The 18,595-nt window shown below is 52.5% G+C and overlaps 9 protein-coding genes across 9 annotated transcripts; 4 read left to right on the top strand and 5 right to left on the bottom strand.

Annotated features, from left to right (window-relative positions):
* The first annotated feature begins 365 nt into the window (after positions 1 to 365).
* Positions 366 to 2,282, top strand: BJX68DRAFT_157519 (tetratricopeptide repeat protein). Its single transcript, XM_071036785.1, has one exon. The coding sequence runs from the start codon at positions 533 to 535 to the stop codon at positions 2,234 to 2,236; it is 1,704 nt and encodes a 567-aa protein (XP_070895564.1). The 5' UTR covers positions 366 to 532; the 3' UTR covers positions 2,237 to 2,282.
* Positions 2,283 to 4,318, bottom strand: BJX68DRAFT_157518 (DUF3176 domain-containing protein). The gene has a single exon (XM_071036784.1). The coding sequence runs from the start codon at positions 4,226 to 4,228 to the stop codon at positions 2,330 to 2,332; it is 1,899 nt and encodes a 632-aa protein (XP_070895563.1). The 5' UTR covers positions 4,229 to 4,318; the 3' UTR covers positions 2,283 to 2,329.
* BJX68DRAFT_244213 (uncharacterized protein) lies at positions 4,257 to 5,127 on the top strand. The gene has a single exon (XM_071041269.1). It carries the CDS (start codon positions 4,409 to 4,411, stop codon positions 4,640 to 4,642), a length of 234 nt encoding a protein of 77 aa, XP_070895562.1. The 5' UTR covers positions 4,257 to 4,408; the 3' UTR covers positions 4,643 to 5,127.
* A 716-nt stretch (positions 5,128 to 5,843) lies between these two features.
* On the bottom strand, positions 5,844 to 7,239 carry BJX68DRAFT_278114 (NADP-dependent oxidoreductase domain-containing protein; the record flags this gene model as incomplete). The annotated part of the gene is made up of 5 exons (XM_071048470.1): positions 5,844 to 5,861; positions 5,930 to 6,205; positions 6,269 to 6,558; positions 6,612 to 6,736; positions 6,791 to 7,239. 5 exons carry the CDS (start codon positions 7,237 to 7,239, stop codon positions 5,844 to 5,846), a joined length of 1,158 nt encoding a protein of 385 aa, XP_070895561.1.
* A 1,060-nt stretch (positions 7,240 to 8,299) lies between these two features.
* BJX68DRAFT_270296 (uncharacterized protein) lies at positions 8,300 to 9,673 on the bottom strand (the record flags this gene model as incomplete). Its single annotated transcript, XM_071046587.1, has 5 exons — positions 8,300 to 8,318; positions 8,385 to 8,560; positions 8,619 to 9,084; positions 9,144 to 9,284; positions 9,339 to 9,673. 5 exons carry the CDS (start codon positions 9,671 to 9,673, stop codon positions 8,300 to 8,302), a joined length of 1,137 nt encoding a protein of 378 aa, XP_070895560.1.
* Positions 9,674 to 10,636: 963 nt separating this feature from the next.
* Positions 10,637 to 12,026, top strand: BJX68DRAFT_244212 (uncharacterized protein). The gene is made up of 4 exons (XM_071041268.1): positions 10,637 to 10,913; positions 10,978 to 11,435; positions 11,487 to 11,613; positions 11,666 to 12,026. The coding sequence occupies exons 1-4, from the start codon at positions 10,838 to 10,840 to the stop codon at positions 11,959 to 11,961; spliced, it is 957 nt and encodes a 318-aa protein (XP_070895559.1). The 5' UTR covers positions 10,637 to 10,837; the 3' UTR covers positions 11,962 to 12,026.
* Positions 12,027 to 12,037: 11 nt separating this feature from the next.
* BJX68DRAFT_270294 (ankyrin repeat domain-containing protein) lies at positions 12,038 to 13,508 on the bottom strand (the record flags this gene model as incomplete). Its single annotated transcript, XM_071046586.1, has 2 exons — positions 12,038 to 13,344; positions 13,400 to 13,508. The coding sequence occupies 2 exons, from the start codon at positions 13,506 to 13,508 to the stop codon at positions 12,038 to 12,040; spliced, it is 1,416 nt and encodes a 471-aa protein (XP_070895558.1).
* A 542-nt stretch (positions 13,509 to 14,050) lies between these two features.
* On the bottom strand, positions 14,051 to 15,490 carry BJX68DRAFT_270293 (ankyrin repeat domain-containing protein; the record flags this gene model as incomplete). The annotated part of the gene is made up of 2 exons (XM_071046585.1): positions 14,051 to 15,333; positions 15,388 to 15,490. 2 exons carry the CDS (start codon positions 15,488 to 15,490, stop codon positions 14,051 to 14,053), a joined length of 1,386 nt encoding a protein of 461 aa, XP_070895557.1.
* Positions 15,491 to 16,986: 1,496 nt separating this feature from the next.
* BJX68DRAFT_270292 (uncharacterized protein) lies at positions 16,987 to 17,394 on the top strand (the record flags this gene model as incomplete). Its single annotated transcript, XM_071046584.1, has 1 exon — positions 16,987 to 17,394. The coding sequence occupies one exon, from the start codon at positions 16,987 to 16,989 to the stop codon at positions 17,392 to 17,394; it is 408 nt and encodes a 135-aa protein (XP_070895556.1).
* Positions 17,395 to 18,595: the final 1,201 nt, after the last annotated feature.

Raw genomic sequence — 18,595 nt, 5'->3', positions numbered from 1 at the left:
AATGCTACTTTACTTAATTCGGTTGCTACCTACTACTTTTAGATAAGGCTATAGTGATTCCATGGTAGAGCTAAGGTGTATCCATGGGAACAGCAAAGTCATTCGAGCCAGAAGGGGAATATTTTTATAGGTACATAGTCGGGTGATCCCACCATCCATATGGATGTTCCAAGCTCCGCTCCGCTGCTTGGTTTGTGCGCGTCATCTGAAAATATACATCCAATGAAGATCATGATCAAGGGGTGGCGCGATGATGAGAACCCGACTTGGGGTCCTTCAATAGGCTATGCACGGCTAAAGTAGCCGATGCAATGTACACAGCATGGATATAAATACAAAACCCGATCCATGGATCTCCAATGAGGATCCAGGCCACGCCCATTTCGCCATCTCCAAACCCCCTCATTTTACCCCGCCTTGGCTCAGCATCAGCACTAGCCACAATCGAGATATCAAAAGCATCAGCTGAATAAAGCTGACATCCATTTCATCTTTGCTCTTCACCTCCGCTCCTCTACTCAAGCCTCTCAAAATGTCCACCCCGCCCGACCCAGCAACCTACCCCTACACCCTCGGCCCCTTCACCCGAAGGATAACAACCTCCTCCGCAGCAGCCCAAACCTGGTTCTCCCGCGGTCTAACCTGGGTCTACACATTCAACCACGCCGAAGCAGCAACATGTTTTGAAAATGCAATCGCACACGATCCCTCCTGCGCAATCGCGCACTGGGGTCTCGCCTACGCGCTTGGCCCGAACTATAATTACGCCTGGGAGTTTTTCGGCGAGAACCTCGCTGATGCGTTGAGTAGAACACATGAGGCGGCAAGGCGCGCGAGGGAGCTCGCGGAAACCGAGGAGCATGTAACGGCTGTTGAAAGGGCGTTGATTGAGGCGATCCAGGCGCGCTTCCCGAGTGGGGAGTTTCTAGTTTCTGAGAATATGGAGGTGTACAAGGCGCGCAATCGCGCGTACGCAGATGCAATGGAAAAAGTGTACGAAACCTTTGGCGAAACCGACCTCGACGTCGCGGCGCTATACGCAGACTCGATCATGAGCCTCACCCCTTGGAAACTCTGGGATCTCAAGACCGGCCTCCCGAACCCCGGCACCCGAACCCTCGATGCAAAGCGCGTGCTCGAAACGGCGCTCACACACAACGACGCCAAGGGCCACCCAGGAATCCTCCACTACTACATCCACCTGATCGAAATGTCCCCCACGCCCGAGCTCGGCCTCGTCCCCGCCGACCACCTCCGCGAGCTGGTCCCGGATTCGGGCCACGCAAACCACATGCCCTCGCACCTGGACGTGCTTGTCGGCGACTACCGCGCCGCGATCCGCGCGAACCAGCGCGCGACGGTCGCCGACGAGAAATACCTCCAGCGCGCGGGCGCCATGAACTTTTACTCGAATTACCGCATGCACAATTACCACACGCTCATCTACGCGGCCATGTTTGCGGGGCAGAAGCGCGTTGCGCTGGAGACTGTTGACCGCATGGAGGCTACGCTCCCCAGGGAGTTGTTGCTGGCCATGGCGGATTTCGTCGAGGTCTTTTTCTCTGTGCGTCCGCATGTTATGGTGCGCTTTGGGATGTGGGAGGAGCTCAAGGCGCTGGCTGTCCCTGCGGATGAGAGGTTGTATTGTGTGACTACGGCGGCGACATATTATGCCAAGGGGATTGCGTATGCTGCTACGGGGGATATTATTGAAGCGGAGCGCCATCAGGAGCTGTATGCTGAGGCTGTGAAGCACGTGCCGGAGACACGCCTTGACTTTCCGAATCGATGCATCGATATCCTTGGTGTCGGCGCCGCAATGCTTGACGGGGAGATTGCATACAGGAAGGGCAAATACACCGATGCCTTTGAGTCTCTCCGTCGAGCAGTTGATCTTGATGACGGCCTAGGGTACAGCGAGCCCTGGAGCTGGATGCAGCCTGCGCGACATGCGTATGCGGCGCTGTTGCTTGAGCAGGGACATGTTGAGGAGGCGGCCGCTGTGTACAAGTCCGATCTAGGTCTCGACACCTCTGTTATTCGGGCGAGAAGGCATTTAAATAACGTCTGGGCGTTGCATGGGTACCATGAATGCTTGATTCGGCTCGGCAAGGGCGATGAAGCGGCTGTTATTGAGCCGCAGTTGACGCTTGCATTGGCTGTTGCGGATGTTCCGGTTACGTCGTCCTGTTTCTGTCGGACGGACGCTCAAGCAGGGGAGACGGGGTGCTGTTAGATTGTTGGTTTCCTTCGCGAGTAGCGAGCGGCTGGAAGAAGAAATGCATAGTCTCATTACTCTAATCGACAGGGTATATCTCATTAGAACATATCAAACACGATGCAGCATGAATCCCTTGCTCTGATCCAGGACATCCAACTTGACCGCCAACTCCTGCGCAGTCTGGTCCATATTGCTCGCTATCGCATACCGATCGTGCTCCTCATACCGCGGCACATTCTCCAGCCCATGGAAGAGTAAAGCAAGGACCGACGACTTCCACAGCCGCAGCCGCTGGTGGCGATTAATCGCCATCGTCAAGAGCCAGAAGACCGTCCCCAGTACAACGAGGGCAGCGGGGAGGATCAGCCACCACCACTCGACATCGACATACACTTCGGCGGTTCGGACGGTTCCCGCGACTGTGGCTCGGCTGGCCACGAGTCCTGCTTTCGTGAATGAGGCGGCAATGTTGGTCATCACGTATTCCAGTCCGACCGCGCTGATCCGTTCGACCAAGGGCACTCGCGGGCGGAGGTTTGTATTGCCCAACGCGCCCGTGTTGAACTTGTCCTCGTTGTCGATCCATTGACCCGAGGAGCCGGATGTCCGGTTGTAGCTCCGGATCTCGCCTTCAAAGTATTCGAATAGTCGGTAGTCTCCTGATCCCGTAGGGCAGAAGGCGAATTCGTTCGGGTCCGCGTAACTCGTGTTGGTCAGTTGCGTCACGTCAATGGGTGAAGAGTCATTCCCGGGTCTCCAGCAGCTGGTCCCCGCGTTTTTCGGATTCTCGAAGAATTTCCCGTAGGTGGGCTCAGAGACGTTTATCGAGGGGATGCCGCCCGTCACGGCAATGTTGTATGTTCGGGTACAGAGAGACATGGCGCATTGCGTGACGCCTTTTAGTTGCAGGGCAGTTGCTGGGTCAAAGGCCGGTGTATCCGCCTCGTTCGTGTCCTGGACGAGTCCCAGCTGCGCGTATGCGACGGCAACAAGCGGGTTCTCAAGACCAGAATAGACGCTGTCGCTGCCGAATGAGAGCTGGGAATCCACCACCCAAACACTATAGGCAGGGAAATCCAGAGTCCACTGTACAGAGTTGACGCCAAGATTGACCTCGACCGTCTGATTAGCGCCCATATAGTTGCCCTCTGGGAGCATAATCTTGCACTCGACCGGGTCGGGTGTTCCGGTCGATGTGGTGTCGAGAGTGCCGTCACAGTCCCCGAGTACAGCGACTGCAGTCATGTCTTCGCATCGAGTGCACATCCCCACAGACTCGAACGCAGGCCATGTACAGTTCCCGGAGGGACAGGTCGGCTCAACCTCAAAGTCGCTCCCCCACATGCCTGTGTAGATGATTGTCGGCACGCCCTCTTGCAATGTCTCCGGGAGAAGCGCGAATGCTTGCGGTGCCGACGCAATCGCTCCATCGACCGTGTCGACCTCTCGCAGCGGATACTTGATGATCTGCTGCATGAACGGGTCGAACAGCAACGTGACGATAACAAGAAGCGCACCAAAGGAAACAAACGACGCACCGCGATGCCGCAGGATAAGCAACAACGACCCAAGCGGTCCACGACTCGCCCCGTCAAAAAACTGCATCTGGTCAAGCCGCTGGTGCCGGTTCTTCTCGGCCTTGGAAAACCACACCCACTTCAGCTGCCCCATGCATTCTCCAATCACGTAGATAAGCGACGACTTGGACGCCGTCCCGAGGAGGGAGATAATCGCGTTGAGCGTGATGCCGTACGCGAAACTCGGCTGTGCTTCCTGGTCGTAGATTATGAGGGTCGCGGCGACGCCACCCATGCAGGCGAGACTGAAGAGGATCGAGAGGAACTCGTAGAGCCAGGTATCGACGAGACGAGCGAACCAACCGGGTCGCTGGAGTGGTTTCTCGAGCTCTGATGGAGGCGGACTGCCGGACCGCGAAACGGGCTCGTATGAAAGGCCAGGGGAGGGGTGGTGGCCGCCGTAGTAGGCCGTGTCCACGCGGTGGGACATTTTGGCGATGGGCGACGGGCCTGGGACGGGGACATTCTTGAGTCAAGCAGGAACAAGGGCGGCGCCTTTCATTTAAAAGGCCGGTAGCACAAGGCTGAGTTTTCGGCAAAGTGCAACGAGTCATTTCGAGCTCCTGCAGGATCCAGGGCTGTGTCGCGGCGGAACACGCAGATTCGGGCCATGATGCGAGGGTTTTGGCGCAGCAGGCGAGAGAGAACTGACTCGGCTGGGCTTGGCTGCAGGGGTCCAGCCGCCGGCTGTTTAGGCGCTGTCTCTACCTTCCAATCACTGGTGTTCATCCTGTTGAAATCTCCACTTTACCCCAATTCCGCCTGTTCGCGTTTAGGCTTTGTTGCTCACAAAAAGGTGCTTACACGAGTGAGGGGCAGGCAGTATGGCATGGGAGGAGTTTAATCCAGCTCAGTCATGCATTCCATAACAAGCGATCTGTAGGCCGAATCTATTCAGCAGGCCGCGTTCAAGCACACAATCGCCGTGCTCGCCCTTTTTCTTCAGCCTCTGGCGCAGATTTAGCGCGGGACTGAGACCCCCTTTGGGTTTTTTCCCAGGGTCAAGACGATCCGATAGGGTATCGAGATGCTTGGCAATTTGGGGGCCAAAAAAAGGTTCGGGCAACATGGATCAAGGCACCTTGTCAACCTGGTCCCCGACTCCCCGGTCACCAGGCGCAGTCCAGGAACCACACAGCCACCGTTGGGGCATCAGCACCTAAAATTCAATGCAACCCAGGGCTTTAATTTCACCTGCATGGTCTCTGATTTCATTATTCACGACTCGGCCTCGAAATCGAGGTCCCCGCATTAATTTGATGAATCTGCAAACACCCAGCACTGCCCTAACAAGCTAACAACCCTGCCACAGCACAGCCAGCTTCGCACGTTACTCCATCCACTCTCTTCGGAATTCTGCGGTCATCTATATATGCTCTGGGTGGTTATCAGATCGACATCGTAATTGTTGTTCTTCTCGGTGCAACTTCAAGCGCAATATATATTCTAGTAGCCGGGTGGAATGTGGGCGGAGTACTCTCAAAAATGTACAAGGTGGTCCTCGTTTCAAATAATTATTTCCGTACGCGATCTATAGCCTTTCGCGACGTGTTCTGAAGGTGATTAGAGCTAGACATATAAGGATCTCGTCGGGGCATTTCCCCGAGGATTTCCATTGTACTCGGGATGAGTGCACGGGCAGGGCAGCAAAGAGGGATGTAGGTAAGCTGTAACCCTAAGTCCACGCCCCTAATAAACAACCCCTCGTGATTAAAGCAGGGTATAATAAAGATCATTGGTTCCAGGAATACAGTACCCAGGAGACTACTCACCCAAAAATGTATCTCTTGGCATCTTCTCAAGGGTAGTCATACTGTAAGAAAAGAATATCATCCTGAGCCGCCACGACGGGCCAGAATAAGCTGTGGTGATGGTAGCGAGGCCAATAAATCAGCCCCAATACTCTTAATCAGGATTCTATCAAGAAGAATTGGGCTACATTTATTTAATTGACCCGTTTATATTCAGCCAATATCCTGTTCTGGACCTATCATTGTATAAACCCAGGGGTCATCACAGAGCACCCCTACCCTGCACGCTCGCCCTCAGCAAACATCATCTATCTATGAAACTGAAAGCCCTATTAGCCACCTTACCCTATATGTAGCATGATGGGACAGGAACCACCTACCGAAGGCTTCACCGGCGCCTCAACATGCGCCGATATCTTATAGTGCACATGATCGGCTAGCGTCAATTTTGTACTATACCCCTTTCCATCCTGGACTGGGTACAGAAAGTTCATCGGGAAAAGGGGATCAAAGGGCGCAGCATCTTGGATTGACTTGATCTCCTCTTCAGAGAGTCGGATCGTCGCTGCACTGGCCAGCGCTTTGAGGTGTTCTGTTGTCTGTACGCCTGCGATGGGGATGACGTAGGTTGTTTGGTGGTAGAGGTATGCGAGGGCCTGCAACACAGATCAGTACAGGACTTGGAGAAAGTGACAGAAGCTGGAGGGGTTGGGACTCACAATCGCCTGCACATTCGTCCCCTTGCTCACAGCGATCTTTTCAAGGGCATCCGAGATGGCGATTTCTCGCGGCCCGACGTTGTAGTAACTCTTCTGACCAGCCAAGCTCTCTTCTCGCTGACGACGCTGCTCAGCGGACAGTAGCAGTCCCCCACCGAGAGCGGCCCAGGGAACAACAGCCATTCCCTGGTCCTCGCACATGGGGATGATCTCGGCTTCCATGTCGCGGAAGGCGGCGTTCCAGCGGCCTTGGTAGATTGAGAAGGGGGTTAGGCCGTTCTTTCGGGCGACTAAGGCGAATGGTTGGTTAGGTGGAGGCGAGGCAGGATAAGTGAGCGCTTACATTCATTGGCCTTGACGACGACCCAGGCTGGTGTATCCGAGACACCGAGATATAGCACCTGTTTCGACATGACGTACGAATGGAGATGGATCATGACCTCTTCGACCGACGTCGCGAAATCCCACCTGAACCCGTCAGCGAATCACATTGCACCCCACACAATCAATCAAAGGCCATACCAATGCACATAGAGGATATCAATATAATCCGTCCTCAACTTCCTGAGACTATCCCTCACAGAAACATGCAAGCTCTTCGCCGAGTTGCCCGTGAAATTCGCCTGCATGGGCTCATTCTCGCGATTATAGCCGCGATACCCGGCCGAATACTTGGTCGCCAGCACAATCTGGTCACGCACCCCACGGCTCTCCATCCACTCTCCGATATGCTTTTCGGAACTCTCGTTGTTGTATGTATTTGCCGTGTCGATGAAGTTCCCGCCCAGCGCGAAGAACTCGTCTAGCAGCTTGAAGGGGTCTTCGCTGTTTCCGAAGAGCTCGCTCCATTCGTTGCCGAGGCTGATTCCGCCCAGGCAGATGGGGGAGACTTTTACGGAGGCTGTGGGCGAGAGCACGCGGTGGTAGCCCAGCGGGGTGGTGGGCTTGGGGGGTGGTTGGAAGAGGGACATTTTGGTGGTTTGTGGATTTCTTTTGGGTTCTGAGATTGAGGTTTGGTGTGGTGAGACTCAGGTCCGATGCCAGCTATATATCCCTCCATGGGCGTGTCTAAATCCCACGTCATGGGTACCGTGAAAAGGAAGGTTACTTGTATACAAGTGGGTTCTCGAATAAGCAGGCCCACACTGTCGAGTGCTAGGTATACTCTGTGATTGGCTGGACTTGTCGCGGAGCTAACCTCAGCTGGATTTAGCGTAGCTCATGTGGGGATAAAGATAAGCCGCCTGCATGTGGTCTGTGCTTGAACCACGGTTCATAGTAGCAAGTATGCGAGCGCCTTATTTCGATTACAGTATGATACTTGAATTTCGGTCTTGTGTGGACCTTTGAGAATCCTGGTTAGCTACCTTTGCACTGAAATTACATGGTATATGAGACTGGCCCAGCCAATCACTAGATGTAAAGATCAGGTCTGATGACTTCAAGTCCGAAAGTCTGGATGTGCCAAGTACCTACTCAGTACCGGGATTCGACTTTCAGGGTGGGTGAGGAGTACCCAATGAGACAACAATGGTTGTTAGAAAGGGAGGTTTGATGTGATTAAATATCTCCCATTCGAAATCGGTTGAGTTTGGATACTGCTGGCGAACCAGGCTAGCTATAAGTTGACCCTTCACAACCGGATACTACGAGGCAACGATAAAGCCTTGGAAGACCGAGTAGTAGTGAAACGATCATGCAAGTCTATAACGCAGATCTGAATAAGCACAAGCATCATAATAATAGACATGAAAGGAAATATGCAGACGGTGGTAAATTCGCAAGAGTATATGAGAAAAGAAAACAAAATCTGGGGTGACACGCCATTCATGCAACATCAGCCCTTTCCAAAATAAATCTGAGTAGTTTTCCAGATCCTGGCAATCAGCCAAGAGTCTCTGTAACTCTCCATATGAGGGCTATGGATGGCAGACAGCGAGTCCAAAAACTGCTTGGTAGTATTGCTATGGCTGGATTGTGGCTTAGCCCTAATAACCTCCTCGTGGGCACCGGATCTGATCATTAAACTGGTCAGGCGGGCTCCGGCGACCTGTGAAAGAGCTGTTATGAGCTTTCCGCGAAGGCCGGGAATAATGCTATACGGAATGTGACTCACATGGTGGATTCCCGGGGTTCTGGTTTGATGCCAGGAGCGGCAAGGCTTTCCACGTCTGCGAGCACAGCAGCCCGGTAGACGTCTCGCGCCCAGTCAGTGAGGTATTCGACGATAAGAAGCAGTTGCAGCGCGCTGTCTAGGTTTGTGATGCTGCCCGTCCACACTCGAACGACATGCTGTGGGAGGTTAGTAAACATGTCAAAGAGATGGAGGGTCAAGCATTTGTGCACGCACCGTGGCATCCGCGGGTAGGGACCCACCACAAGTCGGGGTATTATACGCCAGATACACCCTCCAGTCCTCGCCTCGACTCATGATAAACCAGACCAGAGGGGTAGAAGTTAGTCGGGCTGGCTGCCGAACTGCAGCTTTCAGGCTCTGCTGTAAACTGAGAAAGGTGTAAATGGGGAATGCAGTCTGCAGACAGATGGACTGCCAGTCGTCGCTGGCCTTGCTCCCTTTGGCTTCGACGACGAGAAATGGAAACAGCAGCGGCTTGCCAATGGGCGAATGCGCCGTACTTGCGAAGAGACTCTGCATGTGAGGGTTACCCAGGAAAGCCTGTGTGAGGTCTGGCGTTTGCCGGAGTCCATAAACACGATCTGGACGCGATTTCCGGGGGAGCCGCTCTGCCACCGAGGGGGCATGGATGACTTGCTCGGATGCTCGGCCTATAAATATGCGCTGAGGGCCGGCTCTCCTATGTCTAGTCATGGTGTTATTTCTGTGGTTGATATTCCCGCATGACAGGCTACTTACACGTCAATCGCCCGTGTGAATGGAGGACAAGAGCACCGGTCACCCTCTCCTTGAAGGCGCTGAAGCCTCTCATCTATGAAGCCTGTACTGGCCAAAATCTCTTCAATCTCAGACCGCCGTACGCTTTGTCGACAGCCCACACTATCAGGTCGGTGAGCGACTGGGTCCGTTAAACTCCTGAGTGGGCTAGCTCACCAGGTGGCATCAGACCTCAGCCGTTGAAGCGCAAGAGGCTCACAATCAAGCCTCCACGTTTCCTCAATCCTAGCCACACAGTCTCTGGCGGCTTCCACAAGGTTGTAGGTTCGCGCCTTGAGTTCTGCATGCCTAAGAGCAGCACCCAGGGGACTTTGGCCATTTCCCGTGTTTCGATATGACATGAACGTGATACGCTTGATATCGTCAATAGCGTTGAAGACGGGGCCAAGCTCAACCGGGCGTATATTAGGCGGGAGCTCATCAATAAAGACGATGTTATACTCCTTGCAGAGTCTGTCCAAGTCAAGGCGCTGTGGTAATGTGAGGCCCATCTTGTTCGGCTGCCCGAGTGTGAGCTGCTATGCCCAAAGGCTTTCGAGGGGCGAGGGCGTATTTATAGGCAAAACCTCCTGCGCCGCAGATGCGTTTCTGTTGGATGTGCCGGCGACTGATTGGTCGCTGAGGAGGCTATATGTGATGATACTATAAGTTCGAGTGAAAATACTCGAACACAAAATACACTGCAGAGCTCGAACGGGCACAGCAAAAACATACCAGAGACCTCTGAATCAAGCCCAAAGGTCGATTGACCTCTATTTCCCGATCGAGGCATGTTACTATAAATAGCTCATGTACAAGGGCTCGACCAATGAGTGCCTCAATGCAGCCGCGCTAGGCCTTGTAGATTCGATCCTGGCCAATCATTTGCCCTAGTTGTGGTGATGCCGAAACAGCTTTTGCCCGGTTGGTCGATGTCTATGTTGATGCTTCGAGCGCAATTCGTTCGAATTCTTGCTAAAACGGTCGCTGCTTGCACATCCTGTCGCACCTTCTACGGGTATCAGTTGTCTTTCGATCACGGTGTCTCGCATGCTTGATTGCATGTTTTGCTGTCGACGCGAGGCTGAACTGATATCGCGAGGCAGACTTGAGTGTGCAACATAAACTCGGCGTCGACCGCGGTGCTGGATGGGCATCATCATCGACGCTTCTAGACTGACTGCAGTCTGCACCCTGAATTGGAAGTTAGTTATCTCTACTTGTCGATGACTTTATTCGCAAGTACTCGGCCCGGCGCAGTGGCCCAACGCTGAGTCTTTTGTACAGATGTGCTGTCCAATCAACAGTCAGAATATGCTGATTAATCACGTTTCATCAAGGCTTTCTTCCAAGACACCATAGCAAATCAGCCTTAGTTCAGATCAAGACTAGCAGGCTGCAGCGGGGTATGGGATAAGCACCTGGCATAGGCAGCAGCCACTAGGCCGCCGCGAAAACGAATATTCAGCCTTTCAGGGCTGTCTGCATCGCTTTACTGCATCCACGGTTGTACTACGCGGGGCTCCTTTCATCCAGTGGTTCAAGGCCAAGGTCACCAACAACCGGTCGGCTACGATGACGCCATACCTTGCTGGACGTTATAAGCCGGCCACGGTTAGTTCAATTATCAACCCGAACGAACAGACTGCCTCTGGATCATCTAAAAAGCTGTCACAATGACCGACTTGAATTTCCATACCGAGGCGATAACGGTCGTCAAGCGATGGGGCGATCGCATTCATGGAAAGACAGGTAGGCAGTCTCTCCAAGTCACTTGCTCCGTAGCCCAAATTCCGGAGTTGTCTAATAAACGCAGTGGCCATCACTGGAACAAGCGAAGGCGGCCTCGGAGCGACAACAGCAATCGCACTTGCACACGCCCAGCCCTCAAAAATCTTCCTCCTCGCGCGCACCGAACGCAAGGTCAGCAATGTCATCAAGGAGATCAAAGAAATCAGCCCATCAACGCAGGCCACTTTCGTGAGCATCGAGCTCGACGACTTCGACTCGGTGCGCAGAGCCGCAGCGACTATACTCGCTCTGACGGACACGATAGATGTGCTCATTAACAACGCCGGCGTAATGGCCATTCCCTGGGAAAAGAACAAGGATGGAATCGAAAAGGCCTTGGCCATCAACCATCTCGGCCATTTCCTTCTCACCAAGCGGCTCTTCCCTGCCATTATAGCGGCCGGGCCGGGGTCTCGTGTAGTCAATCTGACCAGTGCTGGGTATAAAATGGGCCCGTTTAGGTTCGATGACTGGAATTTCTCGGTAGGTTACTAGTCGAACCCTGAGGGTAGAGCTACTCTGACGACGATCCAGGACGGGCGAGAATACAACCCTTTTGCATCTTACGCGCATTCAAAGACTGCCAATATTTTGTTTACGGTTGCGCTGGCCAAGCGAGCAAAAGACCATGGCGTCCTTGCCTTTGCGGTTCACCCGGGGTGTAAGCTCACTTACTCTCTACGATTAATCCTGCGAACTAACTGAAGGAATAGACATACCCGACACATCGCTCACAAAGCACATGGTTTCTGTTGATGCCGACGAGATGAATCGAGTCTTGCTCGAAAATACTGGCTACAACTTCGCCCCCGATGAGCCGAAGTCGCTCCAGCAGGGGGCGGCAACTTCAATTGTTGCGGCATTGTCGCCGGATCTCGCTGATTACAGCGGCGCGTATCTGGCAGACTGTCAGGTTGAGGAGGTGAGAGGGTATGCCAAGGATCCAAAGCTGACGGCGAAGCTATGGGAGCTTAGTGAGAAACTTGTCGGGGAGAGCTTTGGCATATAGTAGACACGACTTTAGGGCTTTTCCGACCGTGAACTAGAAACGCATGATATAGTGCAAAATTAATGACACACATTGTCTATTCCACAGCTTCTTGACTCAGGGTTACTCCATATTCAAGCAACAAATCCACAAGATCCTGCCGATTGTCCTTGTATGCATCCTCGAGCACATCCACCGCGGCCTCCTCGTCCCGCTTGTGGATACCCTTTTGTAGAAATACCTTCCAAACGCACCAGGGAGCGAAAGTACTGATGTATCGCAGAGGCCGCACGCCTTTGTTGTCGTTAACCTCTGCTCCACGGTCAAGAAGCAGTGCGACTGTCCGAGGGAAACCCGTCTCGGCCGCTACCACCAGTGGTGAGCTCCGTGGGCGCAAGCTTCTTTCGTTGATGTCTGCGCCTCTTGCCAATAGCATTTCGACGGCGCCATTCTGTCCGTTGATGGCGGCGTTCCAAAGAGGGCCCTGTTCGTGTCTCTCACTGATGACAAGGTCCACCGGTGCGCCTGCGTCTAGCAGAAATTTCAAGGTCTCAAGATGACCGTTGCTTGCGCTTTCCCTGACTGCCGCATCCAGTACCCTTTCTTTGAGCTCTTCCGCGACGGCGTTAAAGTCGGCGCGGTCAAAGAGGCTTTGGAGCATATTCTGGTGTCCACCTTGAGCGGCCTGCACCATGGCGGCGAAGAAGGTAAAGGACGAGCGGGAGATGCCCAGGCTCGGCTCGAGGAGTAAGTCGACGATTGGCTCGTGTCCTGCAGCGGTAGCGGCTTCAAGGGCTGACCTGATCTGATTCGACGAGCGCGTAATCATCCAGAGATTACCATCGCGTCCCTCTGTTTCCGCTTTCCACTGTAACGCGCCCCCACTGACATCTGCGCCCCTTTCCACAAGCAATTGTACAACGCTCAGGTGCCCACCATAAGCAGCACCAGTCAGCGGTCGTCCGAGGACATGGCTTTCCTCATTGACATCAGCCCCCTGGTCCAGGAGGGTCTGCACCAAAGCCATGTTACCCAGATACGCTGCAGCGGAGAGCCGGTGCATGGATGCATCGCTGACCTGATCAAGCCCTTGTGTTTTCTCTCTCATTGAAAAACCGTGCGCCGATTCCGTCAGCGTCATGCGCACGATTGCTCTGTACTGACATGTCGCCAATTGAGACAAGCTATGACAAATTTTATGCCGAGCTTGCCAGTCGGTGATGGCTAGCTGTGCTGCTATCCAGTCTGTGGTCTGTCGTACGGTGCGTATAGCATAGTAGACGCTTGCATCAGGGGCCAGTGCCCGGTGGCAGAGGTAGCCAGCGAATAAATGTGGCCACGCCGGGATACCTTTCAAGGTGTGCGTTGCGAATAGGACCTCACGGGCCTCGCGCGCAAAGGTTTCTAGACTCGTGTGAGAAGGGAAGCTCAAAATGCATCGGGGTTGGAGGATCTTTACTATTGACGAGCTGGAGTTGAGTAAAGTCATACCGAGAGGAGTTATCTCTTGGGATAGCGTGGGCCAGGATTGCATGAAATATCTCGAGGGGTAACTCGAGAAGGTGCATTTTGATCGAAGGTTGTGGACGAGGGAGGTAAGCGCCGACGGGAAATGGTGGGAGAGGGAGGGCGTTTATATGCCAGGCTGCCTCCTTAATAAGCTGCCGCCGCTGAAATAACAGTGGAATCAATGCCACAATTACTAAAGTAAATTCAATTACACAAATAAACTGCCTATCCTAAAGGAGCAGAAACAGAAGCATCGTGTAGCAGACTCCCTGCCAGTAGGGCCGAAATCATGGTTGGCAAGTAACGCATCTCGAATGTCGGGTGAATCGGTATGCAATGAATCGGACTTTAAAGTTCAGCCTTCTTTCCTTTGATTGAGAGAATGAGATTGGATTTTCCTGTAGGGAAACGTTTGGAGATTCGTGAGAGACTTGTCAAGGAGAGCTTCGGCATATAGTGGCCTTTACTTCTAATGCATGGGAATGAGACTGTAATTCTATGCGCTGGCACCATGTCAGGAAAATCATTAACGCCACGATGGATTGTCACGGTTCACATGTGGATGGACGCTGCTAACATGAAGAACTGACATATTCGTCATTTATGTACTTAAAATAACACCATACTCATGAAACAAGTCGATAAGATCTTGTCGGTTCGCACTGTGCGCATCCTCAAGCAATTGCATGGCGCCCCCCGCGTCTCTTTTATGGACTTCCTTGTCAAGTAGCACCTTGATCACACAAAATGGCGAAATTATGTCGATTTGGCCCAAGGCGTACACGCGCCCATGACGGACCTGTGCGCCTCGGTCAAGAAGTAGTGCCACTGTTCGGGGGAATCCCACTCGGCCCGCGATCACCAGCGGTGCATCTGGCCACGTGGATCCCTCGTTTATATCGGCTCCTCTGTCTAGGAGAAGCTCAATGGCTTCATTACGGCCATGAAAGGCAGCGTACCATAGAGCAGTGTGCTCCTGTTCTTCAGGGATGGATAGGTCGACTGGTGCGCCGCACTCAAGTAATAGTTGTATGTTCTGTAGATGCCCCCCACTTGCGCTTTCCTTGAGTGCGCTGTCCAACACTCTTGTTTTCACCTTCTCAGGGATCGTGTCGAAGTCAGCGCTGGCGATAAGCATGCGCAGCAAGTCGACATGTCCTCCTCGACTAGTATGTATGATGGCATGAAAGAAGCTGCAACTGGATCTCGACAGGGAGTATCGCGGCTCCAGAAGAAGTTTGACAATTGCGCCATGGCCTGCAAAGGCTGCTGCTCCCAGGGGGGTCCATGGTTCCTTGTTCATGCGACGGAAAATAAACCTCTGCACATCATTTCTCTCGCTCTCCGTTGTCCATCGCACTGTATCGCATTCCGGATCAGCCCCATTCTCGAGAAGGAATTCGACGATGGTTGCGTGTCCTCCGCGGGCGGCGTTGAGCAGGGGAGATCCAAAAATGTCACTCTTTGTATTTACTTCAGCTCCATTCAGCAGAAGCGACTGTATCAAGCCTACGTCGCCAATGCAGGCCGCGGCACAGAGACGATGTTGAGGGGAGTCGCTGCTTTGGTGCAGCCCGTCTCGCTTTTGAGCCTCTGTGCATTTGTGAGTGCTGTTGGTGAGAGCCTTATGTAGTATCTCACTGCAGCAGAGTGCGGCGGAGCAAGATAGGGCGTAGCCTGTATCACGCTCGCTGTACTTTACTGAGTCCTGTGCGCATATCCAGGCTGTGCTCTGTCTGACAACCCGAATAGCATAGTAATGGCAAGCGTCAGGAGCCATTGCCCTGTAGCAGAGGTACTCGAAAACGAAGGGGTCCCACTGTCCAACCCTTTGGAACAGTCGGTGAGATAACACAACATTTTGGGCTTCGCGCGCAAAGGTTTCTAACGTATTGTTAAAGATGGTTTGGGATCGATGGCCGTGAGACAGAAACTTACTGTTGACGAGTTGGAGTTGTGTGAAGTTTTCCGCATAGCCCTGGACAATTGTGTGAGCAAGAATCATGTGAAAAATCTCCAGTGGAAACTCCAGGAGATGCATGGTGCGAGAAAGGAAGGGGAAATGATGGGCGGTTGAATTGTGGGCGATGAGGTGTTGGTGGGAACCCGGCGGCTATATACGGTAGATCCCACGCTTAGCACAGCCCTCCGCTGGTTATTCGAATAGACGCAGGATTTGATATCTGAAACACACCTTGTCAAGCCAGGCATGAGCATACGTGTTCCCTAAGCCAATCATTAGTAGAACCCTCTGAGATAAAGACTCCGCCACCTAGTGACGCCGCATTAAAACCGTTGTGCTCCATCAACGAGCCATAGCCAACTCGTATATCAACTGCGCATGCTTGACTGGTAGACACCAACGCACGTCCAATCTAGAAAAGAGCTCTTGAAGTATGGACATGAACTCAGTGAGTCCAGAGCTCATCTGGGCTCAGCCCTATAGATACTTTTGGGCTATATGTAGGGCGCCTAGAGGTGCGACCATCTCTCTAGCGCAAAAATAAGCCATCTTTTAGGCGCCGCGGGGCGTTAAACAGCACTTTCGAAACCATTGGGCTATTCGCCTCCATAGGTGAAACTAACTTGCTAGTTAGCGCAGTGGCCCATCTGATTTCCTTCCAGACATGCAAGCTGAGTCGGTACAAGGCCCGTGATTTCAGCCACAGTTAAATAGAATTTAGCATTGTGGCCATCTTTGCACGGCCTGGTAAGGAATCTGGGCGTGTGAGGAAGATATAAAAGGCTGCGTGATTATCGAGTCCAGGTAACCGCTCTAACAGAATGCCCCACCCCCACAAAAAACTGCCCTACTCTGCATAGTAGAACATGACCATCCCACCGCACCACCACCCCATAACAATGATACCCCTGCTCGCCATCCTCCTCTTCGCAGCGCACAAACTGCAACAACAGCGAGCGCCAGCGCTGCAGAGCCCCCAGCTACGGCAAATGCGTCACAAAACTCACAGGCGGGCGCCTAATAGAGTGCGAAGCCGGAGGAACCGCATGCTTCCCAAACCCTGACTGCATCATCAGCGCGCACCAGGGGTCGGTGGAGGGTGATCAGCCAACTCCAACCAGCCGGCAGGTGGAAAAGCTTTTCCCATATCCATGGCTGGACATAAAACTCTAGCCAACTTCCATGCTTCTTATCACGTACCTCTTATCTAGCTTTCGTACCAGGATTAGGCAGTTCAAAATCTCTACTATCAACAGAGAGATCCCGTGCCTGAGACATTGGATCAGCGGTGGCCTAGAGCCAGCAGACGGCCCCGTAATCGTAGGCGTATTCGTATCCGCGACTGCGGAAAGAAAACCGCAAGACCATGTAGATCCCCTCAGCCACTCTGAAATAACTCCTACCAGCTGGCATGCGGTGGGCTATAAAAACTCATCATATCCGACGAAAGAATCCCTCTTCTGAATCATCCCACAATAGCTGTTTTTATCCTGTTTCACCTCAAGCTATCCCAACCCAACGAAACCACCAGAAAACTTCTTTTACGTATCATTCCTCCATTCGCCCATCCGAAAATGAAACTCTCCAGCCTCCTCACCACCACCGCCTTAATCCAAGGCACCATTTCCTACGGAATCACAGTCTGGGATGGACCTGGCTGCTCGGGCCAGCAAACCATCCTCCCACTCAAAGCCGACAGCACCTTCAAGGAACTCGAGTTCCCCTTCAAGTCGTACATGGAACACGGCTGGGGTCAACACGAGCAACGGATTCAGTTCTGGACGTACTTTGACCGGGTGAAGGGCCAGTGCTCTGGTGAGGGGATCTACAGCACGTGGGCGTACAATGGCGAGTACTTTCGGTCGAAGACATGCTATACTATTGGGGACCACCCCAATCTTCAGGGGAAGTCGGATGTGTTGAAGACGGCGGGGTGCGTCAAGTCTGTTAGGAATGGATATGTTGGGAATGATAGATTGTGAGGTGGAGTGAAGCTGTTATCGTATGTTCCCACATAGTATTTTTGTGTCTAAACAGAGTGCTTACTTGGCGCGGGTATTCCTCTTGCAGCAGTGACGGGGGCCATGGCTACTAAGAGCTTCCATCGAGTTCTTAAGGCTATTTGGGTAGTTGGCTGGTTTTGTTTCATGCTGGACCACACCAAGCCTGCCCAAAGTAAGAAATATGCTAGTTAATGCTTACTTCATTCAAGTTCGTAAAGGTCATTTCAACCTTTAACCATGTTGATACTAATTGCCTAAGTATAGCCAAGCAGATAGAAAGTCCTGCGTCGTTTCTGCACGACCTGCGGATCTATATCATTCTGATATAATATGACTTTCTCCCCTCGCCAATGAAATGTTCGCATCTGGGAGACGGCAAGATCATCCTTGGCGTGGGCGTGTGTGTCATGATATGCTGCGGCATTCGTGTAGCGCTCGATCCGGCACTACCGAGGAAACCGTTGGGAGTGTTTCGCAATCAGCAGCGGTATCTCCGGAAAGTTCTAGGTGAGAATGTTGACAGGCTTTGGTGTGTGCCGAGATCAGAGAATTGGGGGTGGGCGATGGCGATGAGGGAGGATGGTTCGTCTTTTGTTTGAGGTGTTGGCTTGTCAGGTTGTGGTGGATATACGGCTGTTTCTTTGCTTGGCCTCATTCATTGTAGATCCAGAAAATGGGAGGATCAGTGAGGGTGGTGGACAATTTAGTGCATCTCTATTGGCCTGGGTAGTTTGCCTTGGTAGATCTCTGAATTTAACATCGAGTCTACAGGATAATATATGAAGCTTTTGAGTAATTTGCATGTGGAATTCTCCCCAGCAGTCATAATACCTGGCCCATCTCTGTGGCGCCTCTGACTCTATCGCCCCTTTGATAAGGGGTTCACCGTTTATTAATAAACTGTGAGATTTGCATGCTAGCCAATGAAGTTCTCTGAGGTGAGCAGGATTATTAGTGTGACAGGTACTTCTTACCTTTTTGCCCTGATCCTGATCGTTTTGATGTGGTTTAATGTGTGGCCTGGAGAACTGATATTTTATACAAGTAAATTTTGGATGCAAACTCCAGGGTTAAGAACTACTGTTATAGAATAACTAAAATGCACTGCGGATTATGTAAACAGCATCCAAGGCACTTTGGCGGAGTGGTTAACGCGTAAGTTCCACAATACAACAAAAGT

This window comes from Aspergillus pseudodeflectus (assembly GCF_044049435.1).
Source record: "Aspergillus pseudodeflectus strain CBS 756.74 chromosome Unknown BJX68scaffold_47, whole genome shotgun sequence".
NCBI lineage: Eukaryota > Fungi > Ascomycota > Eurotiomycetes > Eurotiales > Aspergillaceae > Aspergillus > Aspergillus pseudodeflectus.
This window is presented reverse-complemented; position numbering and strand designations above follow the sequence as displayed.

Excerpts from the sequence above, each read along its gene's own strand:
- BJX68DRAFT_157519 (XM_071036785.1), top strand. The coding sequence starts at position 533 with ATGTCCACCCCGCCCGACCCAGCAACCTACCCCTACACCCTCGGCCCC.
- BJX68DRAFT_157518 (XM_071036784.1), bottom strand. The coding sequence starts at position 4,228 with ATGTCCCACCGCGTGGACACGGCCTACTACGGCGGCCACCACCCCTCC.
- BJX68DRAFT_244213 (XM_071041269.1), top strand. The coding sequence starts at position 4,409 with ATGATGCGAGGGTTTTGGCGCAGCAGGCGAGAGAGAACTGACTCGGCT.
- BJX68DRAFT_244212 (XM_071041268.1), top strand. The coding sequence starts at position 10,838 with ATGACCGACTTGAATTTCCATACCGAGGCGATAACGGTCGTCAAGCGA. Across the intron at positions 11,436-11,486 it reads TCGATGACTGGAATTTCTCG|GACGGGCGAGAATACAACCC; the intron begins GTAGGTTACTAG and ends ACGACGATCCAG. Across the intron at positions 11,614-11,665 it reads CTTTGCGGTTCACCCGGGGT|ACATACCCGACACATCGCTC; the intron begins GTAAGCTCACTT and ends CTGAAGGAATAG.